Source organism: Euphorbia lathyris, chromosome 2 (genome assembly GCF_963576675.1).
Source record: "Euphorbia lathyris chromosome 2, ddEupLath1.1, whole genome shotgun sequence".
Classification (NCBI taxonomy): Eukaryota; Viridiplantae; Streptophyta; class Magnoliopsida; order Malpighiales; family Euphorbiaceae; genus Euphorbia; species Euphorbia lathyris.
In genome coordinates this window covers 46,802,102-46,818,496 of record NC_088911.1, presented here as the reverse complement: position 1 = coordinate 46,818,496, position 16,395 = coordinate 46,802,102, and the positions used below count along the sequence as shown (strand labels likewise).

At 34.1% G+C, this 16,395-nt stretch overlaps 2 protein-coding genes across 3 annotated transcripts; both read left to right on the top strand.

The window, feature by feature from the left end:
* The first annotated feature begins 1,453 nt into the window (after positions 1-1,453).
* Positions 1,454-4,518, top strand: LOC136220494 (inactive glucose-1-phosphate adenylyltransferase small subunit 2, chloroplastic). 2 transcript variants are annotated; one of them, XM_066008313.1, is made up of 9 exons: positions 1,454-1,650; positions 1,727-2,017; positions 2,336-2,581; positions 2,652-2,819; positions 2,907-3,010; positions 3,091-3,202; positions 3,308-3,409; positions 4,032-4,139; positions 4,224-4,518. In XM_066008313.1, exons 1-9 carry the CDS (start codon positions 1,504-1,506, stop codon positions 4,338-4,340), a joined length of 1,395 nt encoding a protein of 464 aa, XP_065864385.1. In that variant the 5' UTR covers positions 1,454-1,503; the 3' UTR covers positions 4,341-4,518. The 2 variants fall into 2 exon arrangements, with proteins under 2 accessions (XP_065864385.1, XP_065864386.1); XM_066008314.1 differs by lacking the exon at positions 4,224-4,518 and having other exon boundaries at positions 4,009-4,143.
* Positions 4,519-9,235: 4,717 nt separating this feature from the next.
* Positions 9,236-12,610, top strand: LOC136218053 (RAP domain-containing protein, chloroplastic). The gene is made up of 4 exons (XM_066004787.1): positions 9,236-9,361; positions 9,465-11,340; positions 11,464-11,546; positions 12,283-12,610. Exons 2-4 carry the CDS (start codon positions 9,516-9,518, stop codon positions 12,370-12,372), a joined length of 1,998 nt encoding a protein of 665 aa, XP_065860859.1. The 5' UTR covers positions 9,236-9,361; positions 9,465-9,515; the 3' UTR covers positions 12,373-12,610.
* Positions 12,611-16,395: the final 3,785 nt, after the last annotated feature.

The following is a 16,395-nucleotide window of genomic DNA, read 5'->3' as shown; positions in this document are numbered from 1 at the left end:
AAAATTTAAATCTAGTTGAATTTCATCTCTAACTATTCTCAGTGCATTCAAAGGTGCCGGTATATCCTTGTCAAATTGTAACAAAAAATTGTAAAAAGTTGATGATATACTATAATTGCTTCCTTTCTTGTGACTGGTTTCAAAGGTACCGAATCATCCTCACTTTATCCTCAATTGAATTTTGCTTAACGCTCGACACAATTTCTTCTAAACTTGAGCATTCATTGTTTTCACCTGGATAATCCAATATTTGATTGACATCCATTGAATTGCGATAACCAAGCTGGACAATCATTCCCCAAGTTCATGAATGTCTTTAGTGGTTGCTTCCTCTAAATTCGTTGTGACAGATTCATAAGAATTCTATTTTTGGTATGATTTGAAACAACATTCCACATAAATTTATATAGTAATTCATTAACTATGATACATTGAATATTTTTAACATAGATACAATGAACTTCCAAGTTCAGTTAACTTATACAATGCACATTTAATCTTATTTGTTTATTGATTTTAGATAAAAAAAAACTTTATTTAAATTAGTAATTTAAACTTTATTTTAAAAAAAATTTAAAATCACTCTATAAATTAATAATTATTAATTTATCGATTAATTAATAACTCTCTAAATTAATAAAATTTCATGGTCCCAACATTATTAATTTATAGAGATTTTACTGTACATATAAACATCCGAGACATTTAGATTCTAGAATCCATTACAAGCTAAATTTGCATTAGACCAATTCAATGTTTGTGGATAAAAATTAAAATAATGCTTGCTTTATACCAATCAATTAATATATTTAAAAGCGATTTAATCAGAATCGGGTAGATCTTAAAAAACATAAAGGAGTCAATTTACAGTTTGATGAATTATTTCTCAAATTGAAGTGTAGATGACAAGATTCATGACCATGAAAACAGTTTGATGAATTATTTCTCAAATTGACCCAATTTATTAACGTTATAGGTAGAATTGCTCTTGGCTTCCAACGTTAAAGATAAAATTGCACCATTTTAGACGTTAGAAGTAAAATTGCTCCTGACCCAAAACGTTAAGGGTATTTTTGCACCTTAACCCTATATATTTTCCAACTTAAAACAATAAATGGACCTAAAACCAAACGGGCCCAAATTATGCTTGCTTTATGATGTACTGCTTAAGAAGCAATTCCTCGTACTGGGATCAAATCAAATGTTTGATATATAGGGAACAGTTTATAATCTTGTGGCAAACAAAAGTTAACAAAATCTGAAAAAACCAAAAAAGAATAAAGAAGAAGCTTAGAATCAAAGTTAAACATAGTATCCAAAAACATAAATTTCTGTCACATGAAACACAAGAAGCTTCATATCAAATTATATAACTATCCTGTACAAGGAACATCTCTATGATGAAGAAGAAACCAAAATATTCTCTTCCATTTCTCTCTTTAAATCACATTTTTTACATACAACATTTTCAAAACTCAATCAAACATTTTCTGCCATACTGTCATGGTGATTTTGCAGCTTCCTCTCCAAACAAACCTCTCCATTCCTCAAAAACATTCATCAAAGCTACCTTCTTCGTCTTCTTGGTTTCGGAGATTGTTCGTTTCGAACTCACATTATCCCATTTCCTTGTCATCTCCAGTAAATCAGGTACATACATTGTTGAGCATTAGTATAATTTTTCAAAATTCTGTGAGGCTTAGTTTAATAATTTCATTTATGGCAGAGTGTTGCAGCAATAGTATTCGGAGACGGATCGGAATCAAGATTATATCCATTGACAAAGAGAAGATCAGAAGGAGCAATTCCTATAGCAGGAAATTATAGACTTATTGATGGTGTTATAAGCAACTGCATTAATAGTAACATAAACAAGATATATGCAATTACACAATTCAATTCTACTTCTCTCAATTCTCATCTTTCAAGAGCATATAATGGAATTGGGATTGGAAAAGAAGGATTCCTCCAAGTTATTGCAGCTTATCAGAGTCCTGAACACCAAGCCTGGTTTCAGGTCTAATATCAATTCATCATACCTCTTATTTTTCCAGCTTAAAACACTATTCGCCCTGTGACCTATCGGAAATGTTGGTCTTTGTCCTAAAACTTTATTAAACTATAATGAAATCTTGGTGAAACTATGTTGGAACAATGGTGAATCTGTTATGAAACATAGTGGTACTGGTATGAATGAGTTTCACTAAGGTTTCATCAATTTTCACTGGCGTTTCACTAACGTTTCATCAATTTTCACTAGAGTTTCACCAAATTTCACCAGGTTTCACCAAGTTCTACTTATCATCACTGTCATTTTTCTTTTCAAACTTATTAGGGAACTGCTGATGCAATGAGAAGATGCCTGTGGGTGCTAGAAGAGTATCCGGTGACCGAGTTTTTAGTACTTCCAGGCCACCATCTTTACAAAATGGATTACCAGAAACTAATAGAAGCACACAGGAATAGCCAGGCTGATATAACAATTGCTGCTCTCAATTATGCCAGAGATCCTGACCCGGGTTTCGGGTTACTCAAAGTGAATTTGCAGAATGAAGTTGCAGAGTTCAGCTTAATTACCTCAGTAAGTTCATTTTAGCAATATTAGACTCTTGAATTTTTTCTTATGAGATGTATTTTTGTGCAAATTGCAGGTAAAAAGCCCCAGAAATTTGAAGGATTCTTGTTATAGCACATATTCAAGTATGGGGATTTATGTTGTTAATAGGGAGATTATGACAAAGCTCCTAAACAAGTACTTTCCAGAGGCAAATGACTTTGGGAGTGAAGTGATACCTGGTGCAGTTTCTGCTGGAATGAAGGTTCTTTTTTTAATTTCTTATGCAAAATGTCTTAAATTCAACCAATAAAAAGATCATTCTTTTATGACCAAAATGACAAAAATTCAGGTTGAAGCATACAGTTTTGAGGGATACTGGGAAGAGATGAGGAACATTGGAGCATTGTATGAAGCAAATATGGAATGCATAAAGAGAAGAAACATGGGATATAAGTCAGTAATAAGCTTTATTTTAGATGTTTTATTAATCTCCAGAGTTAATAATTAGTGGTTCATACTTGCTTAATTAGCAGCTTCTATGATAAAGATTATCCATTGTACACACTTCCAAGGTATCTGCCTCCAACTATTATAAATGATGCTGTCATTACTGATTGTGCCATTGCAGATGGTTGCATCCTCAATGTAAGTCTTCCTCAAAACTTCAAATTCATTTGGTTAATCCTCAATATTAATTAAGATTTTAATATTGTCTTGGTGGGATTGTGGTTTTGATGTTTGTAAGGATAGAGCTGCAAGATCAAAGGATCGATTGTTGGAATAGGGACAAGAATAGGAGATAGAGCTGTCATTGAAGATTCTGTCATCATGGGTTCTGATACCTTCTATCTAGTAAGTCCAGCTACTTTTTTTTGTAAGTTCCAAATTTTCCCCTAATCTTTCTAGAAAGTGCAAAAATACCAAAACGTAAGAGATAGTAAAATTTTGTTTTCACCAGTGTGTAGCAATTTTGAGTCAACTTTTGCCCATTTAGAGTGCACAAATTAAAATCAACTTATATGGGTTGGGGTTAAAAAGAAAATTTGACCCTAAAACGATATTATTTTAGCTTGTATTGAGAAAAAAAAGATGCCATAGTCATTCATCTATTGGATTGCAATCAGCACCCCACAAATGAAGATGGATTGATAAATAACAGGAGAACCATCTCTTAACCACCCTTATAAGGGGTAGGGTGCGGCCACACCCTGTGCCTTCCTACCATTGCCTATGTGTTCAAGTACAATTTATTTTATGAGTTCTGTAACGGGGCCTAAAATTGCTACATATAATGTTATTTTGGTCTAAAATCATTCTAAGTTGGAAACGTTAAGAATAGAATATTACTATTTCTTATATTACTGGTATACTTACCTTTCCAAAAAAAAATGTTCAGCACAAATTTAGAGCTTATGGCTTTATTTTATTTATTTGGTCTGAATTTCTAACAGAAATTTGTGTAATATATTGAAAGAATGGGATGGATGGGAAGTGCATAAACACAGCAATAGGGATAGGTGATGGTAGTTGTATAAGGAAAGCTATAATAGACAAGAATGCAAGAATAGGAAGAAATGTAATGGTAAGTAAAAATCCTGACAACACCAAATTGGATCAATCATTATTGTGAGATTCTAAAATTCTAATGAATGGTTGATGAATGCAGATAATGAATAAGGAGAATGTGCAAGAAAGTAACAGGGAAGTTAATGGATACATAATTAGTGAAGGAATAGTAGTAATCCTTGAAGGTGCAGTGATCCCAGATGGCACCATTTTATGATACTAAGCTCACCTCATGCCATTCTCTTCAATAATGTTTGTTATTTCAGACTCAAAATGTACATACATACAGATTCATACAGCCCTTCAACTTCCAAAATTTTGGTTTATGTACATTTTTATATTTCTCTAGAATCAACACATCATTTCTTTCTATTTCTCTTACTTTCATATGTGCCTGCAACTTTGTATGAAAACAACCTGATAATGTAAGTGTAAAATTTCTCTGGAGGGTCCGGATAGTTTCGTGGAAGATTTGGTTGAGAGCTACTCCCTTATTTCTGTAAGACAGAGAGGAGGAGGTTGGCAACGTTCCGGCGGAGAACCCTCCGACACTCAAGTCAGTTATGATTTGAGAAGAGGAAGACAATTGTAAATAGTATCGGGAGAGAGCACAAAGTATGTAAGATGTACCTTTAGGAGCAAAGAGTACTTTTTTTTTTTGTTACACAGCTGGGGTTAGGATCCCGAAAGAAATAACAAAAGGAAGAAAAAAACGCTAAGTTTAAGTCATCCTAGCAAGACAGGAACCGCACATATAAGCAAAAACAATATCTTAGATGTCTGCAGGAGGTACATCACACCCATGGCGACTCAAGAACAAACACCTTGTGTAATTAGCTATCCAATCGGCAGATGAACATTCTTCACATCCCAATCACAATCATACAACTCACAACACTTACCAATAACCCAATAGAAACGATGTACCATGACTAACCAAGTGAACCACAACTATAGAATTCAGCTCAAGATAACCTTTTGATACCTTTTAGTCCACATTAGCTCCACACCAAAATAAAGCCGCCATAACTCCGCAAGAATTGCCGTCCACACCCCGATATTAATAGCGAATCCCTTGAGTCAAGTCCCACTCGTGTCACACAAAAGTCCCCTCACAGAGGTAGGGCTTGGATTACCCTTACTCGCGCCATCATTATTCACTTTCATCCATCCACATCGGAAGGCTTCCACCCAACTAGCACTTCCCTCAAAGGACTTCTAACCATACTTGCTGAACAATAAAAGCGGGTTGAAAATCAGTGACTTGCAATCTAAGAAACTCAATTTTATTAGCACAATGGGCTGCATTAAGCTCGAAAATATGTTGGCACCTCCAACACCATAACCACCACAAAACAGTGACGAAAATAACCTTCCAATCAACCCCATACCACATTCCAATCAGCCCCATACCACGCCCCATTCTTAGAAAATTACCCCAAAACCAGCCCCCATATCCGAATTAAAAAAACTCGGCTCTTCCATTGATAGGAACCAAAGGCTGCCACACATCTTTGGCCACTATTCTAAATAGGAACAAACTCGCCCTAATTTCTTTAAGAAAGGATCCTCAAAGTGGCAGGACGTGTTTTAGGAGATAATTCTGCTTGTCCAATACCCCTCATTATAGTAGGACTACGATATTCTAATCAGGAAGAAATATAGCTTTTAGAAACGCGAACAGAGTATCTTGTCTAAACAAAGAGGATCCACTTAGGCTCTGTTCTTTTCTACTTAAATTAAATTAACTGAACTGAATGCTACTGAACTGAACTGAATTGCACAAAATAATTATTATTATAATAAATTATACATATAATGATATATTTTATATATAAATAATTATAAATTATAAATTATATATAAAAAATATAATAAAAATTATATATAATAAATTGTAAATTATATAAAAGTAATTATAATTATAATAAACAATGATGAATTTATATATAAATAATACTAAATTATATATATATATTATAATAAATTATATATAAATAATTATAATTATAATAAATAATAAATAAAGATGAATTATATATAAATAATACTAAATTATAAATTATATATAAATAACCTAAACAATTGCCGCGCCCTTTGTTTATTTTTCCCATAACCAGGTTGTAACCATTTTTCTGGTAGAATGGACGGGTTATCAGACGCCATTCATGATATTACATTGGAGGATGAAGTTGCTATCAGCCTGACCCTTCAGAATGATGAAATTGCGCCACCACAACATCCTTCCTTTTGGAGTTTGATTGGCTCCTTTGTCACAAATCGTTCAATAAAAGTTCAGTTTATGAAGAATGTGCTGGCTGATTTATGGAGTCCTTCAAGGGGAATCTGTGTGATGGAACTTGGTCCGAATTTGTTTCAGTTTGAATTTTTTCATCCAGTGGAAAGAGACAGAGTATTAAAGGGGGGACCATGGACGTTTGAACAACATCTTCTGTTACTAGCTCCTTTTATACTGGAACAGGATCCAAAATCAATTGAATTAAACAGTACGGATTTTTGGATACAAGTACATGATATTCCTATTGGCTTTATGTCTGAAAAAGTTGCAAGTCATATTGGAAATTTTCTAGGAAGCTATGTGGAATCTGATCCGAATAACTTTACGGGGGTAGGAAGAACATATATGCGCATCAGAGTGTCCATTAATGTGCTTCAGCCACTAAAAAGAAAGTTGAAAATTTGCAAAGCTGGTGGAGATTTCTTTTGGGTGCTATTTCGTTATGAAAGGTTACCAACCTTTTGTTTTTTCTGTAGCTGTATAGGCCATGCTGATAAGTTTTGCGAACAACTGCTTGATATCCCGGATCCAGACAAAGCAGAAAGAGCTTATTCTACCTCTCTACGTGCCCTAACCTGGTGTGCAGCTCAACAAACTCAATCAAAGTATTTGCTCTCGTGTACGCCTACAATGCAGGGGTCGACTAGCACAAGTCTAAACACAAAATTTGGTAGGGGTAGAGCAACTTCACTCCAAAAAACTAGCCCTGGGATCCCAGGCCTAGGTACAAGTCCAGAGGAAATTACAGTTTCAGAGTCCAAAAGAAGGCGACAAGATGATCCAAAAGACATGGAAAGTGATATGCATGAGGACTCTCATGTACAGTTGAGGCCAGCATGTAGTAATAGAGTATTTATACAGGATAACAGTAATCAAGAGGCGGGTCCTGGTGTTCAGGCCCGCCCGGGGCTATGAGTACTTTAAGTTGGAACTGTCGAGGGGCGGGCAATCCTCGAACAGTTCGAATGCTGAAGGACCTAGTGTCCAAAACAAAGCCCGAGTTTGTGTTTCTCAATGGTGTGATCAATAACTGTCAGGATCCGCTATTGGCTGAAGGAATGAGTTGTCGTGAAGCTCTTAGTTGGTTGAAGAAGGAAGGTTTTCTGAATGTTCATCTGAAAATGGATTCTCAGCTCTTGGTTCTTGCAATTTCTGAAACTACAGAGCTAGTTTCCCCTTTTGGCATTATTGTTGATGATTGTAAAGCTTTGATTAGTGAGCTAAATATTTTATCTGTTTCTTTCATTAGGAGGTCAGCGAATAAGATTGCTCATATACTTGCAAGAGCGTCTGGTTCTGTGTCTGATAATGGGATATGGAAACATAATCCCCCCAGTTCATTTGTAATGACTTAAGTGCTGATATTGAATAATAAAGTTTCTTTTGATTTCAAAAAAAAATAATGATGGATTATATATAAATAATAATAAATTATAAATTATATATAAATTATAATAAGTAAATAATACATTACTTTGTTTTTTCACCATTGGATGATGGAGTGTAGAATTCATCCAATGATGAAAAGACACAAAGTAAGGGTTATTTTGTTAAAAACAAAGTAACCATAGCCTTTACCTATAAACAATGATGAATATAAATAATACTAAATTATAAATTATAAATTATAATAAATAATAATAAATTATATATAAATAGTTATAATCATAATAAATAATGATGAATTGTATATAAATAATATTAATTATAAATTATATATAAATAATTATAATTATAATAAATAATGATAATTATTAAAATTAAATTAACTGAACTGAACTGAATGTTGCTGAACTGAACTGAATTTAACTTAACTTACTTATGCTGAATTTAAGTAAAAAAAAAAAAAAAATAGGGCCTTAAAGCAAGTGAAGTATATAAAATAACTTGTTTTGTTTGGATAAAAGGTAAGATAAGTGATGGTTTAATTATGTAATCGTATTTGGTTTAAGGGTAAAATAAGGTAAAGTTATATATAAAATTACTCTTTTACTCTTACTCTTAATTATAACTTCTATAAGGAGAGCAGTAGCTTTGATATTTGTAGTTACAACTAGGGATGACAACGAGTATTCTACCTGCGGGTACCCGACATTATTCGACCCTAATAGGACAACTCGTACCTTATATAAAAGGGTATGAGACGCGTATGAAATCAAAACCATTACCCGTGACGGGTATGAGATTACTCCAAGGTACCCGTGAATTAAATGGAACGGGTATGGGATACAAAAAAAGTATACCCGTTAGGGTAATGAGACGAATTCGGCAGGTAATTAAAAAAATAAATGATAAGGGTTTGAGATTGACACTACCCATGAGTGCTCTATACGTTGTCATCTCTAGTTACAATATGATAAGTTTTTGAAGAATTATTGAAAGAGTGTAGACCAAAAAAACTAAGAATTTGCAAAGAAAATGGTGATGTTGTATAATACGAGCAACATAAAATAAAACACAAAAATCAAATAAAATTGGAAAATGATATGGACGAATTAAAAAATAAAATATTATATTCTAATATATGTGTTAATTTTAGACAATTTTTATAACAATTTTACTGGAGATGCTCTAATTATTGATCAGGGGTGGAATGTATCAATCAATAAAAATAAATGAGATCTCTTAAAAATAAAATATAAATAAATAAATAAATGAGATTAAGAGTCTCAAGACATGTTCCCCTAAATTTTATGTCAGGGAGCAAAAGAAATCCCAGCAGCTTAACGGAAAGGGCGGGTAGTTTATTTAATTATTTCCAAAAACAAAAAAGAATAATAAAAAAAAACATAGATGTATTAAAGGTTAAAACGACATCGGCTTAAGCCATCTCCGTGTAAAATCTCCCTCTCTCTTATCCAGTTTACAGAGAGACAACCTCTCCTTCACTTTTGCTTTCATTCACTGTGTTCTACACTTCCATATTAGACATTTGAAAGGTGCGTTTCTGCTCAAATACTGGCTTTATCTAATGGTTTCTGTTTTCCTAGACATTCCCATTGATAGAATTCAACTCTTATGAACAACTTCTTTGCTCTTCAGGATTTGTTTTAATTCAATCAAACATAGAGCACGGAGAAGTGCTAGAATATAATGGAAGGGATAATTAACTCTTTCCCTCACCAAAGTTGCTTAAGACCCTTAACTTTCAATCCAAAGACACCTCAAAATCTTCCATTATTGCAATTAAGAACTGGGTTTCTTCATGGAAATCCCACCCTAGGTTTTCGACCTGTAAACTGTGTAAATTTGGGTAGAGATGATGTTATTAGTACTAAAAGTTCTGTTGGTAGTGATGATGATAAGGAAGTAAATGATTGGGAATTGGAATTTCTTGGAGAACTTGACCCCTTGGGATTTCAAGCACCCAAGAAGAAGAAAAAACAACCAAAATCGAGAATTCTTAAAGAAACTGATGGGATGGATTGGTGTTTGAGGGCAAGGAAGGTTGCTCTTCAGTCAATCGAGGCAAGGGGATTGAGTCAGAAGATGGAAGATTTTATTAATGTAAACAAGAAGAAAAAGAAAAAGAACAAGAAAAAATTGGTGAGCAACAGTGGAACTAATAAGAAAAATAAAGACTTAGAAGATGATTCTGTTTTAGATTCGGAGGATGATATTGAGTATGAAGATATTTCAGACTTGCCTGGTGATGATTCTATTGGCCTTAAAAGGACTGTGAGTTTGATGGCAGATGGCATGTTTGAAGAAAAGAGAGAAAAGGCCATGGAAGAGTTTGTTCAGAAGCTTTCACAATTCTCAGGACCTTCTGACCGTAAGAAAGAGGTTAATTTGAACAGAGAAGTCGTGGAAGCACAGACTGCAGAAGAAGTTTTGGAGGTTACTGCAGAGATGATTATGGCTGTTGGAAAAGGGCTGAGCCCTTCACCACTTTCTCCATTGAATATTGCAACTGCACTTCATCGGATTGCAAAGAACATGGAGAAGGTTTCGATGATGAGAACTCGTAGATTGGCATTTGCTCGACAAAAAGAGATGTCCATGTTAGTAGGTATTGCAATGACAGCATTGCCGGAGTGCTCAGCTCAAGGTATCTCAAATATTTCATGGGCATTGTCTAAAATAGGTGGGGAGCTTCTGTACTTGTCAGAAATGGATAGAGTTGCAGAGGTGGCCTTGACCAAGGTTGGCGAGTTCAATTCTCAGAATGTTGCTAATATCGCTGGTTCTTTTGCTTCGATGCAGCATTCTGCCCCTGAGCTCTTTTCAGCCTTATCAAAAAGGGCATCAGATATAATTCACACCTTCCGAGAGCAGGAGCTTGCTCAGGTATTGTGGGCTTTTGCTTCTCTATATGAGCCAGCTGACTCTTTGCTCGAGTCTTTGGACAACGTTTTCAAGGATGCAAACTTGTTTGAATGTTGCTTAAAGGCAGAAGTAGTTAAGTATAATGAAGAGGACAGCATGGATGAGAATGGAGATCTTGATGCAGATGGAGTTTCTGAACTTCCAGTACTTAGGTTTAATCGGGATCAGCTTGGTAATATAGCTTGGTCATATGCTGTTCTTGGACAACTACACCGATCTTTCTTTTCCAATGTTTGGAGAACCCTGAGCCATTTTGAAGAGCAGAGGATTTCAGAGCAGTATAGAGAGGATATCATGTTTGCCTCTCAGGCTCATCTTGTAAATCAATGTCTGAAAGTTGAGTACCCGCAGCTTCAGCTGGCTCTCGGAGCTGATCTAGAGGAAAAACTTGCCCGTGCTGGGAAAACTAAAAGGTTTAATCAGAAAATGACTTCATCTTTCCAGAAGGAAGTTGGTCGTCTTTTGATCAGCACTGGCCTTGATTGGGTCAAAGAATATGTAGTGGATGGTTACACTCTGGATGCTGTTGTAGTTGATAAGAAGATTGCTTTGGAGATTGATGGACCAACTCATTTCTCAAGAAATACTGGTTCGTGCCACTGTTGTTTATATGATATCATATCCTGTTTTTCTGATCAATTATGCTTAGTAACTAACTTATTCGTACCTTTCAATATAATATTTCTCTCTTTTCTGTTTTATTAACTTGTAGGAGTACCCTTGGGGCACACCATGGTAAAGCGCCGTTACATTTCTGCTGTTGGTTGGAAAGTGGTGTCACTGTCTCATCAAGATGTGAGTTCCCTTATATCTCACATTCGTGTTTTAACCTGCACGTCAATCTATATTTATTTTGATCAGTGAGTTGGACTGCTGAGATGAACTGTTTCATGTTGCTGATCTTTCATTTTCATGTTTGTTTCTTTGTGAAACTTAAATACATTTGTCTCTAGTTGAAAACTTAAATCAGTGGCGGACTGGCTAAGATTTTGAATGTATGCAGCAGCACGCATGTTTTGTTCAATAGGTAATCTCATAAAATGTTCACATACCCAAGTTATGAATTTCAAATCTCTGTCCTGATCCTGATTGTCATCCTTCTCATGCTGCTGCATCTTTTTCCACCCTTCTGCCGATTCGTAAAGCATGTACAAGTTCATATACACACAAGAGAGTTTTGTAAAGTTCATAGTATTCTAGCATTATGGAGTGTGGATGAAATTGAATTTTTGTTCATTCTTGTATTCCATTTTCACCCCACCAAGCTTCATCAATTCCATTATGAACTGTTGATCCTGAGCTTGAAGCATCTAGAGTACATAAAAAATTCTCATTGCTCCAAACCACATTGGGTTGGAGTTGTGTCTTTTACATGTTCATTAATATACAACTTCATATTGTCAGTGCATCCATTTCTTTTTGTTTCTTGTGCAGTGCATATAATAATATGGCCTGCTCTTGAAAAAATGTTCTGCAAAGTAAATGATAAGATGATGTTCTGTTTCTTTTTGTTTTGAAAATTGTGTTGTAGTGGGAGGAAGTTCAAGGAGGTTTTGAGCAACTAGAGTACATAAGAGAAATTCTCTCAGAGCATCTAGATGATGACAATAGCACTGTGTGAATGAACACACGCAAACGCAGACAGAGAAGAGAGATGGAAAGAATGAAACAGAAAATGAGGGATGGATTGTAAAGTTGATAGAAGCACATTCACTATTGAGATTCAGGTGAATCAGACATTACAAGTTTGCGATTCATGTATTTCATATTAAGAATAGGTACATGTGTATATGGGATAAGGCACAAATTTACTCCTATTGTTTACTGGGAAATGCAGTTTTATTTAGGAATTGGTAAAATTTTATCCCTAATGTTTTTAAACAACTTCAATTTTACCTCAGTTTGAACATGTCGGGTTGTGTTATTTGATGGCTCCGTCATACCTTCCAAATAAGAAAGTGTGGCAGAAATTGCTTTTATTGTCTTAATATTGTGAAAGCACATGAATGAGAAAGTGTGGGAGAATAAATATCTTCAACCGGAGATTATATTTCGCATGGCAATAAGCGAGCTAGCGGAATAGCGTGCGACTCAATTACTAATCAATAAAACCTACCTCAATTGCAATTTTTGATCTGTCGAAATGGGAATGTCCGCTGGAAGGTTTTTAACTTGTAGTATTAATGTTGATTCCTTCCAAGAGGCAGGATATAGCTCTTTTGCCTTCATTACTCGGGATCATTTGGGGCAGTACATTTATGCTTCTCATGCAGTGTTGGGTTTCTATGAGCCTAAGATGGCCGAAGCTATTATGATTCATGAGGCAATTTCTTGGATAAAAACAGTAAACTGAAGCAAGGTTACTATTCCATCGGATTTCCGTACGAGAGTTCTAGCTATTTTACAGCTTGCTTTTCATGTTTCTTATCTTTTAGGTTTTATTAGCAATGGTATTTCTTAGCATGAGATTTGAACAGCTGTTCAATCTTCTTTGTTAAGCGTTCAATGAACTCCATAACTCATTGCCTTACTCGGAGTGTTAGTTTTAGGTATGTTCGCAGTAAGTAGGATTGTCCATAATATTTTCTTATCATGTTTTGTTTGCCTATTCTTTCTTAATGAATTTTGTCTTTCTTGCAAAAAAAAAAAAAAAAAAAGGAAAAATTGACAATTCTCTTCATTTTTATCTTTCTTGACATGTTCTTTATCCACATATATATATTACCATCAAGGTCATACGATATGTTAAGATCATGCATTTTCCACAAATCAGCTGTTTTAATATGAATATTTTAGATTTCTTCTATTAATCTTCTGCTGACGAAGAAATCCCATCAATAAAAAAAATACAACAAATAAGATTATTTATTAATCCTGTACATATAATCATATGTAGTTTAGAAGTTTAGGAGTAAAAAGTACAACAAATAAGGTTATACAGTAAAACCTCTATAAATTAATACTCGATAAATTAATAAATTCTTTAAAATAATAATTTCTTCTGGTCCCGACTTGGGCCAATTCAAAAAATGATCAATTTTAATAAATTAATAAGATAATAATTTTCTGGAACGACCCTTGATAAATACATTGTATTTTACCTCTATAAATTAATAATTTCTCAAATACATATGAGAAATATATATAGATATATATACTTATGATAATTTAGTAAAATATGAATCTATAGTATTTTGTTTTTTCTTGAAATTTAAATCTAGTTGAATTTCATCTTTAAGCATTCTTAGTGCATTCAAAAGTTCCGGGGTATCATTGTCAAATTGTAATAAAAAATTATAAAGAGTGGATGATGCTATAATTGCTTCCTTTCTTGTGACTGGTTTCAAAGGTACCGAATCATCATCAGCTTCATCCTTAATTGAATTTTGCATAATGCTCGACACAATTTCTTCTAAACTTTGGACTTGTGAGCATTCATTAATTTCACTTGGATAATCCAATATTTGATTGACATCCATTGGATGACGGTAACCAAGCTGAATAATCATTCCCTCAAGTTCATAAATCTCTTCTGTAGTTGCTTCCTCTAAATTCGTTGTGACAAATTCATGAGAAGCCTATTTTTGGTATGGTTTGAAACAACACTCCCTATAAATTTATATAGTAATTCATTAACTATGATACATTGAATATTTTTAACATAAATACAATGAACTTCAAAGTTCAATTAACTTATATGATGCACATTTAATTTTATTTGTTCATTGATTTTAGACAAAAACTTTATTTAAATTAGTAATTTAAAATTTATTTTTAAAAAAATTTAAAATCACTCTATAAATTAATAATTATTAATTTATCGATTAATTAATAACTCTCTAAATTAATAAAATTCTATGGTCCCAACATTATTAATCTATGGAGATTTTACTGTATTTATCTTCTTCTTCTTGTGAGAGGCTTGAGTTGAGGCCCCATTACTATAGCTATTATCAGCATTGACAAAAATGGATGATCCGAGGATTCCGAGGACCCCACTCCACATTTATCAACACACCTCCATGTTACTCCAAATTCATCACCCCTTTGCTGATTTTATTTTATTTTTATCATTCATTGAAAATAAGAATAAAATCATATAATCACTTCATGGAATGAAATGGAGTAAATGATTGATACTAAAGAATTATCTTTCTACCTTTTCCCCCAAAATATTTAACTCTTTGAAATTCATTTTTGTACAAAAGATAAATTAAAATATTCTTTCACTTTAATGTATTATGTATTTATATATTTTAGTGAAAACTTCAAAATCAATTAGGACTTTAATGATACAGATTAATCACGAACGAGTTAGTTTTATTTGTAAACTAATAAAGAATTTTTTCTCTAGCTTAACTAGAATGAGTGAATCCCATATAGAATATTAAAATCTTGCTCTTCAAGAGAGTTTCTGTATTTTGATTGAAAAATATGATTATCCTTACAAAAGGTTGGGGTTTAAATACCTCCGAATTTAAATACAAAAGGCTATAATATTCTAAGTAGGGTTACAACTCAGTAAGAAAGAAATTGGGGTAAAGTGGGGGCGAAGTGGTTAAATGGTAGAGTGACAATAATATTTATGGTGGTAAAATTGTAAATAAGAGCAAGTAGGAGCATGACAGCTTTGGTCTCCTTACTGGCTAAGTCACATCACACGACGTGTGGAATGTTGACACACCATGTGCCTAATTTCTCCAGTCGCTTCCTTGTACGATGATGCCTCCCTTAATGCACCTCTTCATCAGATCACACATCGTGTGAGTAAAGGCCACAAACCGTGTGAATTTCACTCAAAATTTCAGGAGCTTCAGCCACCATTCCACATATCATGTGTCCCCATGACACCTTGTGTGGGTTCTTGCCTCACACGTCGTGTGGTTAATTGCAGACACCGTGTGAGACACTCCTACAACTTGCTTTTGTCTTCCACTAGAGATGCCCGCATTATTCTCCCATTCTTCAAAGGAGTTGGACTCCGACTCGCCCTTGGTAAACTCAAGAGACCCATCTGGCTTCTATGAGCTTAGATCACACATGTTGAATGAAATCAACATCTTACCGAACCAATTAGGGAGGGTTATGTGATATGCGTTTGCATTGACCTTATTAGTTACCTTGTAGGGACCATATTTTCATGGTTTTAGCTTGCTACTTGGAGTACTAGCGAGTCTCTCCTTGTTTAAGTACACCATTATTTCGTTCCCGATTTCGAATTGGAGGTCCCTCTGATGCTCATCCACCTTCGCATTAACTTGTTATTCCGCTTTTCAATACTTTGTTTCACTTCTAGGTGCATTTGGTTATAGTCATTAGCAAGGTATTGAGCTGCTACACTCTTCTTGTCGTCCTTTGGGACGTCCGCAATATCTATAGTATGGTTTCGTCTATCTAGTAGGCGGAACTCGTGTTTTGGAATGAATTTTTGTAAAAAAAAATGTCATTTTCTTTTGTCGTGATTTCCTGACATGATTCTCGTTTCGAAATGTGATTTTGGAAGAGATTAGAGAGTGAATTAGAAGTTTTGGTAAAAATAAATGACAAGAATAAAATAGTTTTTATAGGAACGGTAACAAGTAATTTATGGGCGAATTCACCGAAATTATAATTATTTACTCCATAAATTAAATCAAAATAATGT